Below are 20,161 nucleotides of genomic sequence, written 5' to 3' on the forward strand. Positions count from 1 at the left end.
AGCGACACTTACCTGCCACAGGTCAAAGGCCGGTGGATGAGAGACAGTTTGTCCCAAAACTTCCTCACCGGCCGAGTCGAGGCTCTTCTGAAGGCAGAAAGAGTAGTAATCCCTGTTCCTCCTCAGGAACAAGATACGCTTTTTACTCCGATCTGGTCGTAGTGCCAACATAAAACGGCTCACCTGGCACGTGAAAACCAGGCGGTTCCGGATGGAATCCCTCCGCTCCGTCATTGCCTCAATGTCTCAAAGAGATTTCCTAGCATCAATAGACATCAGGATGCTTATCTCAACGTGCCGATTGCTCCAGGACACCGGCGTTTGCTACCATTCGTTATTGAAGACGAGCATCTTCAGTTCGTAGCCCTACCCTTCGGTCTGGCGACAGCCCCACGGGTTTTCACCGACTTCACGGCAGTAGTGTGAGCAGTCCCGCACTCTCAGGGTCACTCTGTGATCCCTTATTTAGGCAACCTACTTGTCAAGGCACTCTCTTAAGAGGCATGCCAACACAGCCTGAACATGGCGCTGGAGACTTTCCAGGGTTTCGGGTGGGTCTTCAACTTTTCAAAGTTAAACCCAATCGCTGGCATATCTTGGCAAGGAGTTTTCACACTCTCTCAGCGATAGTGAAGCGTCCGCTGGACAAACAGCGTTCACTACAGACGGGGGTGCAGTCTCTTTCAAGGAGACGCCTCATCCAGAGGCAGTCCCTTTCACGCAGTTTCATCTGCGTCCACTTCAATGGAACATTCTTCGCTAATGGGAGGAGTAGTCGACGTCCCTACACAGGAACGTCCCTCTTTCTCAGACGTTCAAGAACTCTTTTCAGAGGAGTCCACTCTTCAGGTCAATTGTCTGGAGCTCTGGGCAGTGTATATTGCTCTACAAGCCTTCCTGCAGTGGCTGGAAAGCAAACAGATCCGAATTCAGTCGGACAATCCACAGCGGTGGCATACATCAACCACCAAGGCGGACTACGCAGTCGGCGAGACTTCCAGGAAGTTCGCCGGATTCTGCTGTGGGTGGCAGACAGAGCATACACCATATCCGCAGTTACCAGGGCGTGGACGTAGCAGAATGGTCTCTGCACCCGGACGGGTGTCAAGAATCGGCACAATAGCAAGGTCCCGATTTTCATTGCGATCAAAGAGCTCTGGCGACAGGCATCTCACGGTCGGTCAACCGTGGGCACTACCAGACCGGCCAGACTTACTGTCCCAAGGGCCGTTTTTTCCAGCTGAATTCTACGGCCCTGAACCTACTGTGTGGCCATTGAGTCCTGGATCCTAGTGTCCTCAGGATTATCCCAAGGGGTCGTTGCCACTATGAGTCAGGCTAGGGAGCCCACGTCTGCTAAGATCTGCCACGGACGTGGAAGATTTTCTTATACTGGTGCTCTGTACAAGGAGTGTCCCCCGGGCCATTGGCATTGCCTACTCTTCTTTCCTTCCTGCAATTTCGGTTGGAAAAGGGCTTGTCGCTCGGCTCCCTTAAAGGGCAAGGCTTGGCGCTATTGGTGTTTTTTTCAGAGGCGTCTAGCACGACTTCCTCAGGTACGCACGTTCCTGCAGGGGGTTTGTCATATCGTCCCCCCGTACAAGCGGCCGTTAGATCCATGGGATCTGAACAGGGTACTACTTGCTCTCCAGAAGCCGCCTTTCGAGCCTCTGACGAATGTTTCACCTTCTCGACTATCTCAGAAAGTGGCCTTTCTGGTAGCGATCACGTCTCTTCGGACAGTGTCTGAGCTAGCAGCACTGTCATCCAAGGCTCCCTTCCTGGTGTTCCACCAGGACAAGGTAGTGTTGCGCCTCATTCAGGAGTTTCTCCCTAAGGTAGTATCCTCGTTTCATATTAATCAGGATATCTCCTTACCTTCCTTTTGTCCTCATCCGGTTCATCGGTATGAAAAGGACTTACATTTGTTAGATCTAGTGAGACCACTCAGAATCTACATTTCCCGCACGGCGCCTTTGCGCCGCTCGGATACACTCTTTGTCCTTGTCGCTGGTAAGCGCAAAGGGTCGCAGGCTTCCAAATCCACCCTGGCTCGATAGATCAAAGAACCAATTCTTGAAGCCTACCGTTCTGCTAGGCTTCCGGTTCCATCACGGCTGAACGCCCATTCAACCAGAGCCGTGGGTACGTCCTGGGCATTACGTCACCAGGCTACGGCTCAACAGATGTGCCAGGCAGCTACCTGGTAGAGTCTGCACACTTTCACCATACATTATCAGGTGCATGCCTACGCTTCGGCGAACGCCGGCCTAGGTAGAGGAGTCCTGCAGACGGCAGTTGCCTCCTCGTAAGGGAGAGCTGTTTTGCAGCTCTAACATGAGGTATTAAGTTACCCACCCAGGGACAGCTTTTGGACGTCCCAATTGTCTGGGTCTCCCAATTAGGAGCGACAAAGAAGAAGGGAATTTTGTTACTTACCGTAAATTCCTTTTCTTCTAGCTCCAATTGGGAGACCCAGCACCCGCCCTGTTGTCCTTCGGGATTTTTGGTTTTTTTGCGGGTATACATGTTGTTCATGTTGAACGGTTTTCAGTTCTCCGATGTTATTCGGAGTGAATTTGTTTAAACCAGTTATTGGCTTTCCTCCTTCTTGCTTTAGCACTAAAACTGAGCAGCCCGTGATCCCACGGGGGGTGTATAGCCAGAAGGGGAGGGGCCTTACACTTTTTAGTGTAATGCTTTGTGTGGCCTCCGGAGGCAGTAGCTATACACCCAATTGTCTGGGTCTCCCAATTGGAGCTAGAAGAAAAGGAATTTACGGTAACAAAATTCCCTTCATTGGCTTTCCTCCTTCTTGCTTTTGGACTAAAACTGGTGAGCCAGTGATCCCACTGGGGGTGTATAGCCAGAAGGGGAGGGGCCTTACACTTTTTAGTGTAATGCTTTGTGTGGCCTCCGGAGGCAGTGCTATACACCCAATCGTCTGGGTCTCCCAATAGGAGCTAGAAGAAAAGGAATTTACGGTAAGTAACAAAATTCCCTTCTTTCTTGAGTAAAATAATACTGCCCATATATATATTATGTATATGTAACTATTACAATACTGTCCCCTATGTACAAAAATATAACTGCTATAATACTACCCCTATGTACAAGAATATAACTACTATAATACTGCCCCCTATGTACAAGAATATAACTACTATAATACTGCTCCTATGTACAAGAATATAACTACTATAATACTGCCCCCTATGTACAAGAATATAACTACTATAATACTGCTCCTATGTACAAGAATATAACTACTATAATACTGCTCCTATGTACAAGAATATAACTACTATAATTCTGCCCCTATGTACAAGAATATAACTACTATAATACTGCTCCCTATGTACAAGAATATAACTACTATAATACTGCCCCTATGTACAAGAATATAACTACTATAATACTGCTCCCTATGTACAAGAATATAACTACTATAATACTGCTCCTATGTACAAGAATATAACTACTATAATACTGCCCCTATGTAAAAGAATATAACTACTGTAATACTGCCCCTATATACAAGAATATAACTACTATAATACTGCCCCTATATACAAGAATATAACTACTATAATACTGCCCCTATATACAAGAATATAACTACTATAATACTGCCTCGCGGTGAGTTACGGTGTGATCTCTCGTGCAGGTTTACGCGTGGCCTCTGTTGGAAACTCTGTTTTCTGAGGTTTTGACCAGAGAGGAATGGCTGAAGCTGTTTGATAACGTGTTCTCCAATCCTCCCTCCTTCCTGCTGATGGCGGTAGTCTCCTATATCCTGTGCTCTCGTTCTCCATTACTGCACTGCAGCCAGAAGGAAGACTTTGAGGTAATACAATGACTTCTTTATCTGGGTAATAACTTTTGTATTGATGTTCAATAATAAAGGCAGCACGGGGCGTGGGAGCGGGCACGGTCACACAAGCAGAGAAGCATAATCAATGTGTATATAATCATCTGGGCGTAAAATGGACCTTTTTGTCCAAACCGGCAATGATTTCTCCATACGTGGCAGATGCCGGCTTTATTTTATTTCCGACATGTGCGTGTGTCAGAGGCTGGAGCTGAGCTTTAGTCACTGCTTTTAACCTTTTAAATGCTGGTGCCAGTCTCTGAGAACAGTGTTGAGTTGGAATAAAGCCATGCTGATGTTTGCGTTCTCTGACTCCCATCGACCCCCCCCGTAACACAATTGCGCTGTAGAAATAGGTTTTTATGGCAGCGGGGAGCCCCATCACTACCCTCTTAGTATTTATTTTTTTTTGAACCTCAGCCACAGGCTGAGCTTCATAGGAGACCGTGATTTTCATTACACAGTGGAACCTTGATTTATGAGCATAATCCGTTCTGGGACTGTGCTTGTAAACCAAGTTACTCGTCTAGCAAATTATTATTATTATTATTATTATTTATTATTATAGCGCCATTTATTCCATGGCGCTTTACAAGTGAAAGAGGGTATACGTACAACAATCATTAACAGTACAAGACAGACTGGTATAGGAGGAGAGAGGACCCTGCCCGCGAGGGCTCACAGTCTACAGGGAATGGGTGATGGTACAATAGGTGAGGACAGAGCTGGTTGCGCAGTGGTCTACTGGGCTGAGGGCTATTGTAGGTTGTAGGCTTTTTGGAAGAGGTGGGTCTTGAGGTTCCTCTTGAAGCTTTCCACGGTAGTGGAGAGTCTGATGTGCTGAGGTAGAGCGTTCCAGAGTATGGGGGATGCACGGGAGAAATCTTGTACACGATTGTGGGAAGAGGAAATAAGAGAGGAGCAGAGAAGGAGATCTTGTGAGGATCTAAGGTTGCGTGCAGGTAGGTACTGGGAGACTAGGTCACAGATGTAGGGAGGAGACAGGTTGTGCATGGCTTTGTATGTCATGGTTAATGTTTTGAACTGGAGTCGTTGGGCGATGGGAAGCCAGTGAAGGGATTGGCAGAGTGGCGAGGCTGGGGAGTAGCGAGGGGAGAGGTGGATTAAGCGGGCTGCAGAGTTTAGGATAGATTGGAGGGGTGCAAGAGTGTTGGAAGGGAGGCCAGAGAGCAGGAGGTTGCAGTAGTCGAGGCGGGAGATGATGAGGGCATGCACTAATGTTTTTGAAGATTCTTGGTTAAGGAAAGCACGGATCCGGGAGATATTTTTGAGTTGTAATCGGCATGAGTTGAAGAGGGCTTGGATGTGTGGCTTGAAGGATAGAGCAGAGTCGAGGGTTACTCCAAGGCAACGAGCTTGTGAGACTGGGGTGAGTGAGCAACCATCAAGTTTGATGGAAAGGCTTGTTGGAGGAGGTGAGTGAGGAGGAGGAAAGACAATAAACTCTGTTTTGTCCATGTTAAGTTTTAGGAATCGTGCAGAGAAGAAGGATGAAATAGCAGACAGACATTGTGGTATTTTGGTTAGTAGAGAGGTAATGTCAGGTCCAGAGAGGTAGATCTGTGTGTCATCGGCATAGAGATGATACTGGAAGCCGTGGGACTCTATGAGCTGTCCCAAGCCGAAGGTATAGATGGAGAACAGCAGGGGTCCAAGAACTGAGCCTTGAGGGACACCGACAGATAGGGGGCGAGCTGAGGAAGTGGTGTGAGAATGGGAGACGCTGAAAGTTCGGTCGGTTAGGTATGAGGAGATCCAAGATAGGGCCAAGTCTGTGATGCCCAGAGATGAGAGAATCTGTAGTAGGAGGGAATGGTCTACTGTGTCGAAGGCAGAGGACAGGTCCAGGAGGAGGAGGATAGAGTAGTGTCGCTTGGCTTTGGCGGTTAGTAGATCATTGGTGACTTTGGTTAGGGCAGTTTCGGTAGAATGATGTGGTCGGAAGCCAGATTGAAGCCGGTCAAAGAGGGAGCAGGAGGAGAGGTATGAGGACAATTCAAGATGGACATGCTGTTCCAGTAGTTTTGAGGCATAGGGGAGAAGGGATATGGGGCGGTAGTTTGACACAGAGGATGGGTCAAGGGAGGGCTTTTTGAGGATGGGTGTAATAGAGGCATGTTTAAAGCATGAAGGGAATACACCACTTGCTAGTGATAGGTTGAAGAGATGGGTTAGGGCTGGGATGAGGACTGCGGTGATGTTGGGGATGAGGTGCGATGGGAGCGGGTCCAGTGCACAGGTGGTTAGATGTGATCTTGAGAGTAGAGTGGAGAGATTGTTTTCTGTCATGGTGGAGAATAGGAAATAATGCAAGCTCAGACAATTCGTTTCACAACTTCTTCAATGTCCCATCCTGGTCCCCTACTGTGCTATTAAACACACAGACATATTATGCTCACCTTACCTTCCGTTCCATCGCCGGCCTCATGGTTCTTGTAGTTCGCCGGAACAGGATGTGTATCGGGTAACCATCGTGACCGATGCCGGAGCTTCCGCTACCAGCGCGCTGACGTCAAAGACAGATGCTGCTTGCCTCTGATTGGTCAGCGCGCTGTCTTTGAGAAGCGGCTGGCAGCGGAAGTTCCTCCATCTTCGCGATGGTTACCAGATATACATCCTGTACCGGCAAACTACAGGAACCATGAGGCCAGCATTGGAATGGAAGGTAAGGGGAGCATAGTGTGTGTGTGTGTGTGTGTGTGTGTGTGTGTGTTAGTGTGGACTGCAAGTGCAGGTCAGAGTGCAGTTAAAGTACGGAACCGGAAGTGTGTGCGGTGAGTATTTGCTCGTAAATTGAGTTACAAATTTACAGCAAGCTTTGCTCCAATAGCGAAATGCTCGCAAACTGAGTTACTTGTAAACCGAGGTTCCACTATATACTGCAATACTATGGTATTGTAGCATGTAGTATAAGCGGTTGGATAATCGATCGCAGGTTCATGTACGTTCTAAAAAGGAGTAAAACATGCTAAATAATGAGAAAGCGCTAAAGTGTTCGGGTCAAGCAGGTTGGGCACTCTGATGGGCTTGGGTATATTGGAACTTACAGCCAGCCAAAAACATCTCCAGGGGAGGGGTGTGTGTGTGTGTGTTAGTGTGTGTGTGTGTGTTAGTGTGTGTGTGTGTTAGTGTGTGTGTTAGTGTGTGTGTGTGTTAGTGTGTGTGTGTGTTAGTGTGTGTGTGTGTGTGTTAGTGTGTGTGTGTTAGTGTTAGTGTTATATCTATAGCCGACACCAAAGGGGAGACGGATTATTCTTGAACGACACATCCGAGCACTTGCGATACTCTGCCGAAAAATTTTGATTTCTCTAAAAGTCCGGTCTCGGTCTATCAAAATATAAAACCATACCATAAAAGCTGCAATAGGAAAAACATGAAAACTACAAATTTGTTGTTTCTCTGACGCCTCATTGGGGGACACAGGACCATGGGTGTTATGCTGCTTATCTATAGGAGGACACTAAGTAGATGCAAAGATGTTAGCTCCTCCCCTGCAGTATACACCCCCTGGCTCAGCCAGGCTACTTCAGTTTTAGCTTGGTGTCTATAGGAGGCACATCTCTGCAGACTACTGCAGCAAGAATATTTTGTTTTTAGAGGGCAACGGTTTCCTTCGGGGACCGATTTCCCCAAACCATCAACAGGAGTGTTGCCTCCCCGTACCCCCTCCTGCGACGCTGGATCCTGGGCTGTTACTCACTGGACGACGGTTCTCACAGCCACCGATTTTTCCAGAGCCCAGAACAGATGAAAACTTCCTCAGTCCCTCTTGCAGGTTCTGAGTTGATACACGCTCTGCACCAGCGTAACCAGGCACAGCAGGCGTCAGACTGCCATCTCCACAGGAGCTGAGGTGAGATCCTCCTGATTTTCCAGCAGAGCAGATGAAAAACTTCCTCAGTCCCTCTGGCAGGCTCTGAGTTGATACACACTCTGTGACCGGGCACAGCAGGCGTCAGAATCTCCACACTGGCTCCTTGACAGGAATTGGAGCAAAGGTCACACTTACTGGATTGGGCTGATTGCAGACTCCTGTACAGCATTCCACCTGTGGCGGGGGGAGGGGGAGAGCCCCCTGGACTCAGTGCACCCATAGCTGCGGTACACTTATAGTTTTTTCTGTCCACCATTGTTGTGCAGGAGTGGGGAAGGGGAGTCCCTTCCTACCATTTTTTCTTGTTTATTATATTTTCTCATGCCTTCTTGTCAGAGCTAAGCCCAGCCCCCTCTGACACTCGATAAGCCCCGCCCCATCACGAAAGCGCGTCACACATGAGCTCTGCAGAGCATTGCTCCCTCTTGTGATCAGAGCCTGTGGGCGTCTCTTAGAGCTGGCTTCCTCCTTCCCACAGGAACTGGGACTCAGGAGCAGGGGGGAGGGGCCATCAGGTTCTGGGTGAGTTATAGCCTCACTTGCACATTAGCTCTGCAGAGCATTGCTCCCTCATTACAATCAGAGTTTGTGGCTCATCAGCCAGAGGCTGCAGTCACGTTTTATGCTCTGCACAACTACAGCAACAACTATAAGACTTTTAATGTATCCTGCCACGCTGAGCTACTAGGGGATGATAGAACCTCTTCCTTCTGTGAGTCCGGTGCCCCTGTAGCATCCCAGACCTGCTGACCAAAGGGCCCATTTCCCATCAGAACTCCAGAGCCCTGCAGCTGACGGCCTGGCCATTGAGACCTAGACTTTAACAAGAGCGAGATTCTCTCCCGCTTTCATCTCCACCATGTACAGTGCCTGAAAGCCGGCCTTTATGCCGTATTTACCACCGTACGTGGAAAACTTTCCTTTCCCAGTGTAGGGAATCTAATGTCCAACTTATGCTTCTGGCGATCCCCAGAATTCTTGATTTTTTTTTTTATTTTTTATTTTTTTTTTTTTTTCTGCAGGCAGGTTGCAAAAGGGGTTGGCCCTCAGCTCCCTTAAGGGGCAGTTTTCATCTCTCTCAATATTCTATCAATACCGCCTAGCTTGCAATCCGCAAGTCAAGACTTTCCTCAAGGGTGTTTCCCATCTAGTTCCCCCGTATAAATGGTCGCTGGATCCTTGGGACCTCAATTTCGTTTTGGACGGTATCCAGAGGTCCCCGTTTGAACCTTTTTAAGGAATCTTCTCTTGCTCTTCTCTCCTGGAAGGTAACATGCTTAGTGGCGATTACGTCCATCAGACAAGTTTCGGAACCGGCAGCACTCTCTTGCCGCGAACCCTTTCTGATCTTTCATCAGGACAAGGTGGTTCTACGCCCCCTTCCGGATTTTCTTCCGAAGGTTACTTCCCCGTTTCATTTGAACGAGGACATAGTTCAGCCTTCCTTTTGTCCACACCCAGTCCATAGGGTGGAAAGATTCCTATATTCGCTAGACCTTGTGAGGGCTCTCCGATATTACGTACCCAGGACAGCCCCTTTAGGAACATGGACTCCTTGTTCGTCATTCCTGAAAGGCCTAAGAAAGGAGAGGCAGCTTCATAGGCAACGCTGACTCGCTGGATTCGCTCTGCGATCCAGGAGGTCTACCACTTGCAACTCAAGCCCATTCCTAGTGGGCTGCAGACTCATTCCACGCCAGCAGTTGGCGCCTCTTGGGCCATTAGGCATCAGGCTTCAATGGAACAGGGGTGTAAGGCTGCGACCTGGTCTTGCCTACATACTGTTTCAGAGTATTACCGAGTCCATACCCAGGCTTCGGCTGAGGTGAACCTAGGTAAGAAAATTCTGCAAACGGCAGGGGAGCACCTCTCTCAGTAGGCGCTCCTGGCTATCTGAGACTGGTTCCTAGTCCTTGGGTTGCGTTGTTTGTTTACCCACCCAGGGACTGCTTTAGGACATCCCATGGTCCTGTGTCTCCCAATGAGGCGTCAGAGAAAAACTGATTTTCTTTATCGTTCCTTTGGGAGACCCAGACCATGGGTGTTTAGCTTCTGCCTCCGGAGGACACACAAAGTACTACACTTAAAAGTGTAGCTCCTCCCTCTGAGCTTATACACCCCCTGGTGAGCAAACCCAGCCAGTTTATCGCTTTGTGTTCAGGAGGCATACATCCACACATGCATTCTCATCTGATTTGTTTGATTTTTGCAAAGAGTTTGAAGAAAAGCGGGTCCACGTCTGGACTCCCGGCATGTCCCTTCTCACCCCACTGTGTCGGCGGTGTTGTTAAGGTTGATTTCAAGGCTGGAGCCTTACATGCCGCGCTCCTTCACCATCCCTCTTGGGCTCTGGCTTGAAGTGGGAGTCAGCACGGTCTCCATGCTTAGCAGGAGGCCGGTCTCCATCCGCAGCCCTTCAGGACCCTGCTGGACCGGAGCACTCATCCCCAGGGCCCTGGCCCTGCGTCTTGGCAGCTAAGTACCTGAGACGTTTATTTATGGGGGTCCCTGTGCCTTATTGTTTGGGGAGAGTGTGTTTGCTGTGTTTACTGACATTTCCGGCGGGTTCTCTAGCTGTCGCACGAGAACCGCGCCGATTGTGCCTGCTCGTCTGCCTCGCTGCTCTAATTTAGGCCCCGGCTTCGCCGGAGGCCTAGTTTCTATTCACTGCCCTTGCATGTCATTCATGCAGAGGGATAGGCTTAGCTCCGCCCGGCGGCCGTTCTGCACAGGGGAGGGACACTCCCCACTGCTGTGCGTGTCTCCTCTCCTGTAGGTTTCTATGGCCCTCCAGATCCCGCTCTTCAGAGCAAGTCCCGCCCCCTCTCTTCGCTCCGGCGGCCATTTTCTCAGAGTCACTCAGCGCTGGTCTGCGCTCTGCATCCCTGCTGAGGTGCTGTGTTTGGGTGTCCGGGCTTCGGGATCTGGAGGGCACACAACACCGCTCCAGCGGTCTGGTAAGCCACAACCTCTGGTTGTGGACCTCTGTATATACTCTCTGGGGGTCATTCTCTGACAGAGCCCCCACTCCAGCAGCATGTCTCACACGAGGAGCAAAGCTCCAAAGCTTTATTCAGTATGCACTGCATGTAAGCTCCTGCTGCCTGAACCGAGCACCTATCCACATTGTGATGCCTGCTCTAACTTGGCGGTGCCACAGCCTGGAGTCTCACCCTCAGTGGTCTCTCAGGCTGCTCCTGGACCTGTGGCTGAACCCCCGGCTTGGGTAGAATCCTTTTCTAGGTCTCTCTCCCAGTCTTTTGCGGAGTCCATGGGACTTTTGTCGAGGACTTTGCTGACTATGCATCAGCCCCCTTCACAGGGTGTCTCTGCTGCTAGGGGTCTCTCAGGACCGGAGCTCTCAGAGGATTCATCATCTGGTCCCAGACCCCGTCCTCCTGAGAAGAGACGCAGGGTTCCATCTCCCTCCTCGTCCCGCGGCTCTGATTCAGGAGCTGACTCGCAGGATGAGGAGGATGCCTTTACTGGGGGCTCGGAGGCTAACTCCATGTACCCCATTGATCTGTCCGAAACTGACTCAGATCTTAGTGACTTCATTGCTTCCATTAATTCTGTACTGGATCTCAATCCGCCAGTATCAGTGGAGCAACCCTCTCTGGCAGAAAAGCACCAGTTTACCTCGCCTAAGAGCGCAAAGAGTGTGTTCTTTAACCACTCCAGTTTTCAAGCCGCTGTGACCAAGCCCAGGGCCTGTCCTGACAAACTCTTCCCAAAGCGTGGTTCTGATGACCGTTTTCCCTTTCCACCTGAGGTGGTCAAGGAGTGGGCTCATTCCCCAAAGGTAGACCCCCCGGTGTCTAGGCTCTCAGCCCGGACCGTTGTGTCGGTGGCTGATGGCACCTCCCTTAAGGATTCCACTGACCGCCAGATTGACCTTTTGGCCAAATCCGTATATGAAGCGGCGGGGACCTCGTTCTCCCCGTCTTTTGCAGCAGTGTGGGCTCTCAAAGCCATCTCTGCTTCTCTAGAGGAGATGCATTCCCTCGCCAGGGAATCCATGCCCGAAATGGTTCCCTTAACTTCCCAAGCTTCAGCTTTTTCATCCTATGCTATGTCTGCCATGCTGGAGGCTTCTCACCGCACTGCGGTGGCTTCGGCTAATTCCCTCGCTGTCCGCAGGATCTTGTGGCTTCGAGAGTGGAAGGCAGATGCTTCTTCAAAGAAGTACCTTGCTGGGCTCCCTTTTGCTGGGTCCCGGCTGTTCGGAGAACAGCTGGATGAAATTAAGGAAGCTACTGGCGGGAAGAGTACTTCCATGCCACAAACCAAAACCAGGAAACCTGTCCAGGGTAGGAATCAGTCGAGGTTTCGTTCCTTTCGTTCCTCCAACTGGTCATCCTCTAAGCCCTCGGCCTCGTCCACTAACTCAGCCAAGGACCAGAAATCCAACTGGCGCCCAAAAGCGCGTCCACAAAAGACCGCAGGAGGTGCTGCCACTAAGGCAGCCTCCTCGTGACTATCTGTCCGCGCCAGCAACGTCCTTGGTCGGTGGCAGGCTCTCCCACTTTGGCGACGCGTGGTTTCAACACGTCTCCGATCAGTGGGTGAGGGATATCATCTCCCACGGCTACAGGATGCTGTATAAAACGGAGATGAGAGAGGACGGGTTTACCAGCCGCGCTACGAACCACACCGTTGAAGATTTCTTGAGATATTTTTATTGAGATATTCCAACGCGTTTCAAAGGCAAGATGCCTTTGAAACGCGTTGGAATATCTCAATAAAAATATCTCAAGAAATCTTCAACGGTGTGGTTCGTAGCGCGGCTGGTAAACCCGTCCTCTCTCATCTCCGTTTTATACAGCAACCAACTCTGACGGGGGCCGCTGCTGAACCAGCTCAGCACTCCCATACGCTGTTACAGGGGTTGTGACTATCACAACCGGACCAGGTGAGTGCGATTCTTTGCTTTCTCCTATACCCAAATATCGGGTAAGACCCTATTGCGCCCTTGTCGTTCCCACCACAGATTTTGTCACGGCTACAGGATAGAATTCTCTTCCAGCCCGCCAAACAGATTTTTTCTCTCAACTCCCCCCTGCCCCAAGGCCGCCGCCTTCTCACAGGCCGTGGCATCCTTGCAGGCCAACGGAGTAATTGTACTGGTTCCCGCCCGGGAACGGTTCAGAGGTTTCTACTCAAATCTCTTCCTAGTCCCCAAAAAGGACTGTACCTTCCGGCCCATCCTGGATCTCAAGCTTCTCAACAAGCATGTTCAGGTGCGGCACTTTCGCATGGAGTCTCTGAGATCAGTCATTGCCTCAATGACCCAAGGGGATTTCCTGGTGTCCATCGACATCAGAGATGCCTATCTGCATGTGCCAATTGCAGTCAGGGCCGGATTAAGGTTGGTGGGGGCCCCTGGGCAGAAAATCTGGTGGGGGCCCCATAAACGTTAACATTTTTAGCCATAACAGTAGAGCGCGAACTGTAGCATTTAGATATAAATTTAATGAACATTTATCTTCTCCTGTTCTGCCACATTCAGATTTACAGGACTACAATACAGATACAGTCCAGGATCACTCACAGCCGTCACTTATACACACAGTACAATACAGATACAGTCCAGGATAACTCACAGCCATCACTTATACACACAGTACAATACAGATACAGTCCAGGATAACTCACAGCTACAATACAGATACAGTCCAGGATAACTCACAGCTGTCACCCATACACACAGTACAATACAGACACAGTCCAGGATAACTCACAGCCATCACTTATACACACAGTACAATACAGATACAGTCCAGGATAACTCACAGCTACAATACAGATACAGTCCAGGATAACTCACAGCTGTCACCCATACACACAGTACAATACAGACACAGTCCAGGATAACTCACAGCCATCACTTATACACACAGTACAATACAGACACAGTCCAGGATAACTCACAGCCGTCACTTATACACACAGTACAATACAGACACAGTCCAGGATCACTCACAGCCGTCACTTATACACAGAAAGTAGAGTTACTCACATATTTTTTTATTCATCCCAATGTTAAGGCAGCCAGGGCCGGCTCCAGGTTTTTGTGGTCCCCGGTTGAGTCTCAGTGGGCCCCATCCACACACAGACACGCACATACACATACAGGCATACATATACATATTTGAAGACAAATTCACAAAAATACATTTAAACAGACAAATATATGCACAGTCATATACACTGACACACATGCAGACACAGACGCATTACAGGTGTTAATATGGAGAAGTCACAAGCAGCATCACTCACCTCCCCCGCTTGTTTCCGTCCAGCTCCTCCAGGACATGTGGCTGTGTTGCATGATGGCCATCACTCACAGACATGACTGCACACCATGCACACTGACACAGCACTTCTGTATATACATCACAGGAGGGGCTAGGGCCTACAATATATACATTACAGGAGGGGCAGGGGGCATAGACGTTACTGGGGGGGCATAGATGTTGCTGGAGTGGCAAACAGCTCTGGTGGCGTACACATTACTGGGATGGGTGGCTTAGCACTCTGGGGTGCCGCACAGACTGCTCTGATTCATATATACACACACACAGCTCTGCTTCACACACACACACACACACACAGCTCTGCTTCACACACACAGCTCTGCTACACACACACACACACACAGCTCTGCTTCACACACCACACACACACACAGCTCTGCTTCACACACCACACACACACACAGCTCTGCTTCACACACCACACACACACACAGCTCTGCTTCACACACCACACACACACACAGCTCTGCTTCACACACCACACACACACAGCTCTGCTTCACACACCACACACACACAGCTCTGCTTCACACACCACACACACACAGCTCTGCTTCACACACCACACACACACAGCTCTGCTTCACACACCACACACACACACAGCTCTGCTTCACACACCACACACACACACAGCTCTGCTTCACACACCACACACACACAGCTCTGCTTCACACACCACACACACACACAGCTCTGCTTCACACACCACACACACACACAGCTCTGCTTCACACACCACACACACACAGCTCTGCTTCACACACCACACACACAGCTCTGCTTCACACACCACACACACAGCTCTGCTTCACACACCACACACACACAGCTCTGCTTCACACACCACACACACAGCTCTGCTTCACACACCACACACACACACAGCTCTGCTTCACACACCACACACACACACAGCTCTGCTTCACACACCACACACACACACAGCTCTGCTTCACACACCACACACACACACAGCTCTGCTTCACACACCACACACACACACAGCTCTGCTTCACACACCACACACAGCTCTGCTTCACACACCACACACACACAGCTCTGCTTCACACACCACACACACAGCTCTGCTTCACACACCACACACACACAGCTCTGCTTCACACACCACACACACACAGCTCTGCTTCACACACCACACACACAGCTCTGCTTCACACACCACACACACACACAGCTCTGCTTCACACACCACACACACACACAGCTCTGCTTCACACACCACACACACACACAGCTCTGCTTCACACACCACACACACAGCTCTGCTTCACACACCACACACACACACACAGCTCTGCTTCACACACCACACACACACACAGCTCTGCTTCACACACCACACACACACACAGCTCTGCTTCACACACCACACACACACACACAGCTCTGCTTCACACACCACACACACACACAGCTCTGCTTCACACACCACACACACACACAGCTCTGCTTCACACACCACACACACACACAGCTCTGCTTCACACACCACACACACACACAGCTCTGCTTCACACACCACACACACACACAGCTCTGCTTCACACACACACACACAGCTCTGCTTCACACACCACACACACACACAGCTCTGCTTCACACACCACACACACACACAGCTCTGCTTCACACACCACACATCTTTCTTCAGCTCTGCCCTTACCTGCTCTGATGCCATCCTCCTGCTGCTCCGGTATAGGCCGCCGTCCTCCTGCTGCATTTCCGGTGCCGCGGCCATCCTCCTGCTCCGGTGAGTCTCCTCTCCTGGCCACGGCGCCGGTCTTCTCATCCGCGGCGCTGGTCTTCTCATCCGCGGCCGCGGCGCCGGTCTTCTCATATGCGGCCGCGGCGCCGGTCTTCTCATATGCGGCCGCGGCGCCGGTCTTCTCATCCGCGGCCGCGTCCTGCTGTGACGGCCGCGGCATTGGACCCCACAGCAGAGCATGGAGCAGGCATAGCTCTGACCCCGGAAGTACAAACTACTTCCGGGGTCAATCAGCGTCCTGTGCCCGCAGTTTGTTTTTGCGTCTTAGAGACGCAGATACAAATAAATGTAGGTGCGCGCACCTCTCCCCCCCCCCCCCCCCCGAAAACACAGCTGATTTATTAGACTGTCTTTACGGAGGGGGAGAGGGTGTGAAGTAAAAAAAAAAAAAAAATTGCTGACGGGTGGCAAGTATGGCCCTGGTGGTGGGGGCCCCCTTGGAAGCTCTGATGGTGGGGGCCCCGGGGCTGAAGCCCCGCCTGGCCCGCCTATAATCCGGCCCTGATTGCAGTTTCACACCAGCGCTGGCTACGTTTTGCAATCTGAGAAGATCATTTCCAATTTGTGGCTCTCCCCTTCGGGTTGGCCACAGCCCCTCGGGTATTCACCAAGGTCATGGCAGCAGTGATTGCGTTTCTGCACCTACAAGGGTTGGCAGTGATTCCTTACCTGGACGACCTTCTAGTCAAGGCTTCATCCAGCGCAGACTGTCAGCGGAGTGTCTCGCTCACTCTCGCCACTCTAGCCCAATTCGGGTGGCTGGTCAATCTGCCCAAATCCACTCTGACTCCGACCCAGAGTCTCACATACCTAGGGATGCAGTTCGAGACTTTGCCGGCACTTGTGAAGTTGCCCTTAGTCAAACAGCAGTCCCTCCAACTGGCGGTGCGCTCTCTGCTGAGGCCCCGCCGTTATACCCTCAGGCGTGTGATGCAGGTGCTGGGTCAAATGGTGGCGTCAATGGAGGCTGTTCCCTTTGCCCAGTTCCCTCTGCGCTCCCTGCAGCTGGACATTCTCCGCTGTTGGGACAAGTGGCCTTCCTCCTTACACAGGTTAGTGGCTCTGTCGCCACAAACCAGGAGCTCTCTTCAGTGGTGGCTTCGGCCTCTCTCCCTGTCCCAGGGACGCTCCTTCCTGGCTCCGTCCTGGGTGATTCTCACCACGGATGCCAGTCTATCCGGCTGGGGAGCGGTATATCTCCACCACAGAGCGCAGGGCACTTGGACTCCGTCCGAGTCAGCCCTTCCAATTAATGTGCTGGAGACAAGAGCTGTGCTTCTAGCTCTCCTAGCTTTTCACCACCTGTTGGCGGGCAGGCACATTCGAGTCCAGTCAGACAACGCGACAGCGGTTGCCTACATCAATCACCAAGGCGGGACACGCAGCCGCCTAGCAATGTTGGAGGTACAACGCATCCTTCAATGGGCGGAGGACTCCAAGTCCACCATATCCGCAGTCCACATTCCAGGCGTGAAAAACTGGGAGGCAGATTATCTCAGCCGTCAAACCGTGGACGGTGGCGAGTGGTCCCTGCACCCGGCAGTGTTTCAGTCAATCTGCCGCAAATGGGGCACTCCGGACGTGGACCTAATAGCATCCCGTCACAACAACAAGGTTCCCGTTTACGTGGCTCGCTCCCACGACCCTCAGGCATTCGCCGCGGACGCACTGGTTCAAGACTGGTCCCAGTTTCGTCTGTCCTACGTGTTTCCCCCTCTAGCTCTCTTGCCCAGAGTTCTGCGCAAGATCAGAATGGAGGGCTGTCGAGTCATCCTCATTGCACCGGACTGGCCCAGGCGAGCTTGGTATCCAGACCTGCTCCATCTGTCCATAGAGATGCCGTGGCATCACCCGGACCGTCCAGACCTACTCTCACAAGGTCCGTTTTTCCGCCTGAATTCTGCGGCTCTCAAATTGGCGGCGTGGCTCTTGAGTCCTGGATCTTGACGGCTTCTGGTATTCCTCCTGAAGTCATCTCCACTATGACTCGGGCCCGTAAGTCTTCCTCCGCTAAGATCTATCACAGGACTTGGAAAATTTTCCTGTCATCGTGTCTACTGACCATCCTCCTTGGCCATTCTCCTTGCCGACCCTTCTGTCTTTTCTACAGTCCGGTCTGCAGCTAGGACTGTCCCTCAACTCTCTCAAGGGACAAGTCTCAGCTCTGTTAGTACTGTTCCAGCGGCGTCTCGTTCGGCTGGCTCAGGTCCGCACCTTCATGCAAGGCGCGTCTCACATCATTCCGCCTTACCGGCGGCCCTTGGATCCCTGGGACCTTAACTTGGTTCTCACGGTTTTGCAGAAACCCCCCTTTGAGCCTCTTAGGGAGGTTTCTTTGTTTCGTCTTTCACAAAAAGTGGCTTTTCTGGTGGCCATAACTTCCCTCAGGAGAGTCTCTGATTTGGCTGCGCTCTCTTCGGAGTCACCTTTTTTGGTTTTTCATCAAGACAAGGTGGTTCTCCGTCCGACTCCGGACTTTCTTCCTAAGGTGGTCTCTCCTTTCCACCTTAACCAGGACATTACCCTACCTTCCTTTTGTCCGGCTCCTGTTCATTGCTTTGAAAAAGCGTTGCATACTCTGGATCTGGTGCGTGCTCTCCGGATCTATGTGTCTCGCACCGCTGCTCTTAGGCGGTGCACTTCTCTTTTTGTGCTAACCACAGCCCGGCGCAAGGGTCTCTCTGCTTCTAAGCCGACCTTAGCCCGTTGGATTAGGTCGACCATTTCGGATGCCTACCAGTGTACTCAGGTGCCTCCCCTGCCGGGGATCAAGACACACTCGACCAGAGCTGTCGGTGCCTCTTGGGCTTTCAGGCACCAGGCTACGGCTCAACAAGTCTGTCAGGCTGCCACTTGGACTAGCCTGCATACCTATTCAAAGCACTACCAAGTGCATGCTCATGCTTCGGCAGATGCGAGCTTGGGCAGACGCATCCTTCAGGCGGCTGTCGCCCATTTGTGAACTTAGGTTCTGCCTACTTCTTAGTTTTCTGTTTATTTCCCACCCATGGACTGCTTTGAGACGTCCCATGGTCTGGGTCTCCCAAAGGAACGATAAAGAAAAAGAGAATTTTGTTTACTTACCGTAAATTCTTTTTCTTATAGTTCCGTATTGGGAGACCCAGCACCCTCCCTGTTGGCAATTTCTTGTTCCGCGTGTTATCACCAGCTGTTGTCGTTGAGAGTCTCCGGTTGTTCCGGCTTTTTCTCTGTTCTACTTGTGGGTGGCTATTCTCCTTCAGCTTTTGCACTAAACTGGCTGGGTTTGCTCACCAGGGGGTGTATAAGCTCAGAGGGAGGAGCTACACTTTTGAGTGTAGTACTTTGTGTGTCCTCCGGAGGCAGAAGCTAAACACCCATGGTCTGGGTCTCCCAATACGGAACTATAAGAAAAAGAATTTACGGTAAGTAAACAAAATTCTCTTTTTTGTGTACTCACCGTAAAATCATTTTCTCTTAGCCATCATTGTTGGACACAGCACCCTCCCTGTTGCCCTGTTGGGCCTTAGCTTTTTTTCTCTCTCAGTACTTTTTTGTTAGGAGTATTCACTCACGTTTTTTGTTACTTGTTCTCCTACTGCTTGTGTACTAAAACTGAAGTAGCCTGGCTGAGCCAGGGGGTGTATACTGCAGGGGAGGAGCTAACAGCTTTGCATCTACTTAGTGTCCTCCTATGGATAAGCAGCTTAACACCCATGGTCCTGTGTCCCCCAATGATGGCTAAGAGAAAACGATTTTACGGTGAGTACACAAAAATCCGTTTTTTCTTTTTTGTTTTTTTTTTTGGGGGAGGGTTTAAGACAACCCCAGTGCTCGGTACTCATAACCAGCAGTCTGATGCTCAGCCGAGTACTCGAGTATAATGGAAATCAATAGGGAACTTGAGTATTTTTTCAGAAGATTTCCCGGAAAAATGCTTGAATTTCTCATTGACTTCCATTACACTCGATACTTGAGTCTCGCCCATCCAAGTGTCCGACTGCTCATACTGCGAACCCAAGCATGGTAGTGCTTGTGTTGAGGAGAGCCATTAGATCAAATACTTGATTAACTAACCTCTTGACAAGGGATTGTGGGAAATGTGTCAATTTGCCTTACGGCCAGGTTTTCAAATCTAACTAAGATGGCCACCGATGACATCATAGACCCTTCCATCAGCATGGATCCACCAGATGACGTCCCTCCCATCACCATCACCATGGATCCGTCCAATGACGTCATAGACCTACCTACAATGACGCCCACCAATCACCTCATGAACTAACACATTGCTCAACCCACTGACCAAT

At 50.7% G+C, this 20,161-nt stretch overlaps 1 protein-coding gene across 1 annotated transcript in view; it reads left to right on the plus strand.

The window, feature by feature from the left end:
• The window catches only part of TBC1D31 (TBC1 domain family member 31), a 217,251-nt gene that overhangs the window by 143,238 nt on the left and 53,852 nt on the right, over positions 1-20,161 (plus strand). Inside the window, exon 14 of the mRNA XM_075316197.1 lies at positions 3,668-3,847. Within this exon, the coding sequence (XP_075172312.1) occupies positions 3,668-3,847 (180 nt within the window). The remainder of the gene's footprint in view (positions 1-3,667; positions 3,848-20,161) is intronic.

Source organism: Anomaloglossus baeobatrachus, chromosome 6, assembly GCF_048569485.1.
Source record: "Anomaloglossus baeobatrachus isolate aAnoBae1 chromosome 6, aAnoBae1.hap1, whole genome shotgun sequence".
NCBI lineage: Eukaryota > Metazoa > Chordata > Amphibia > Anura > Aromobatidae > Anomaloglossus > Anomaloglossus baeobatrachus.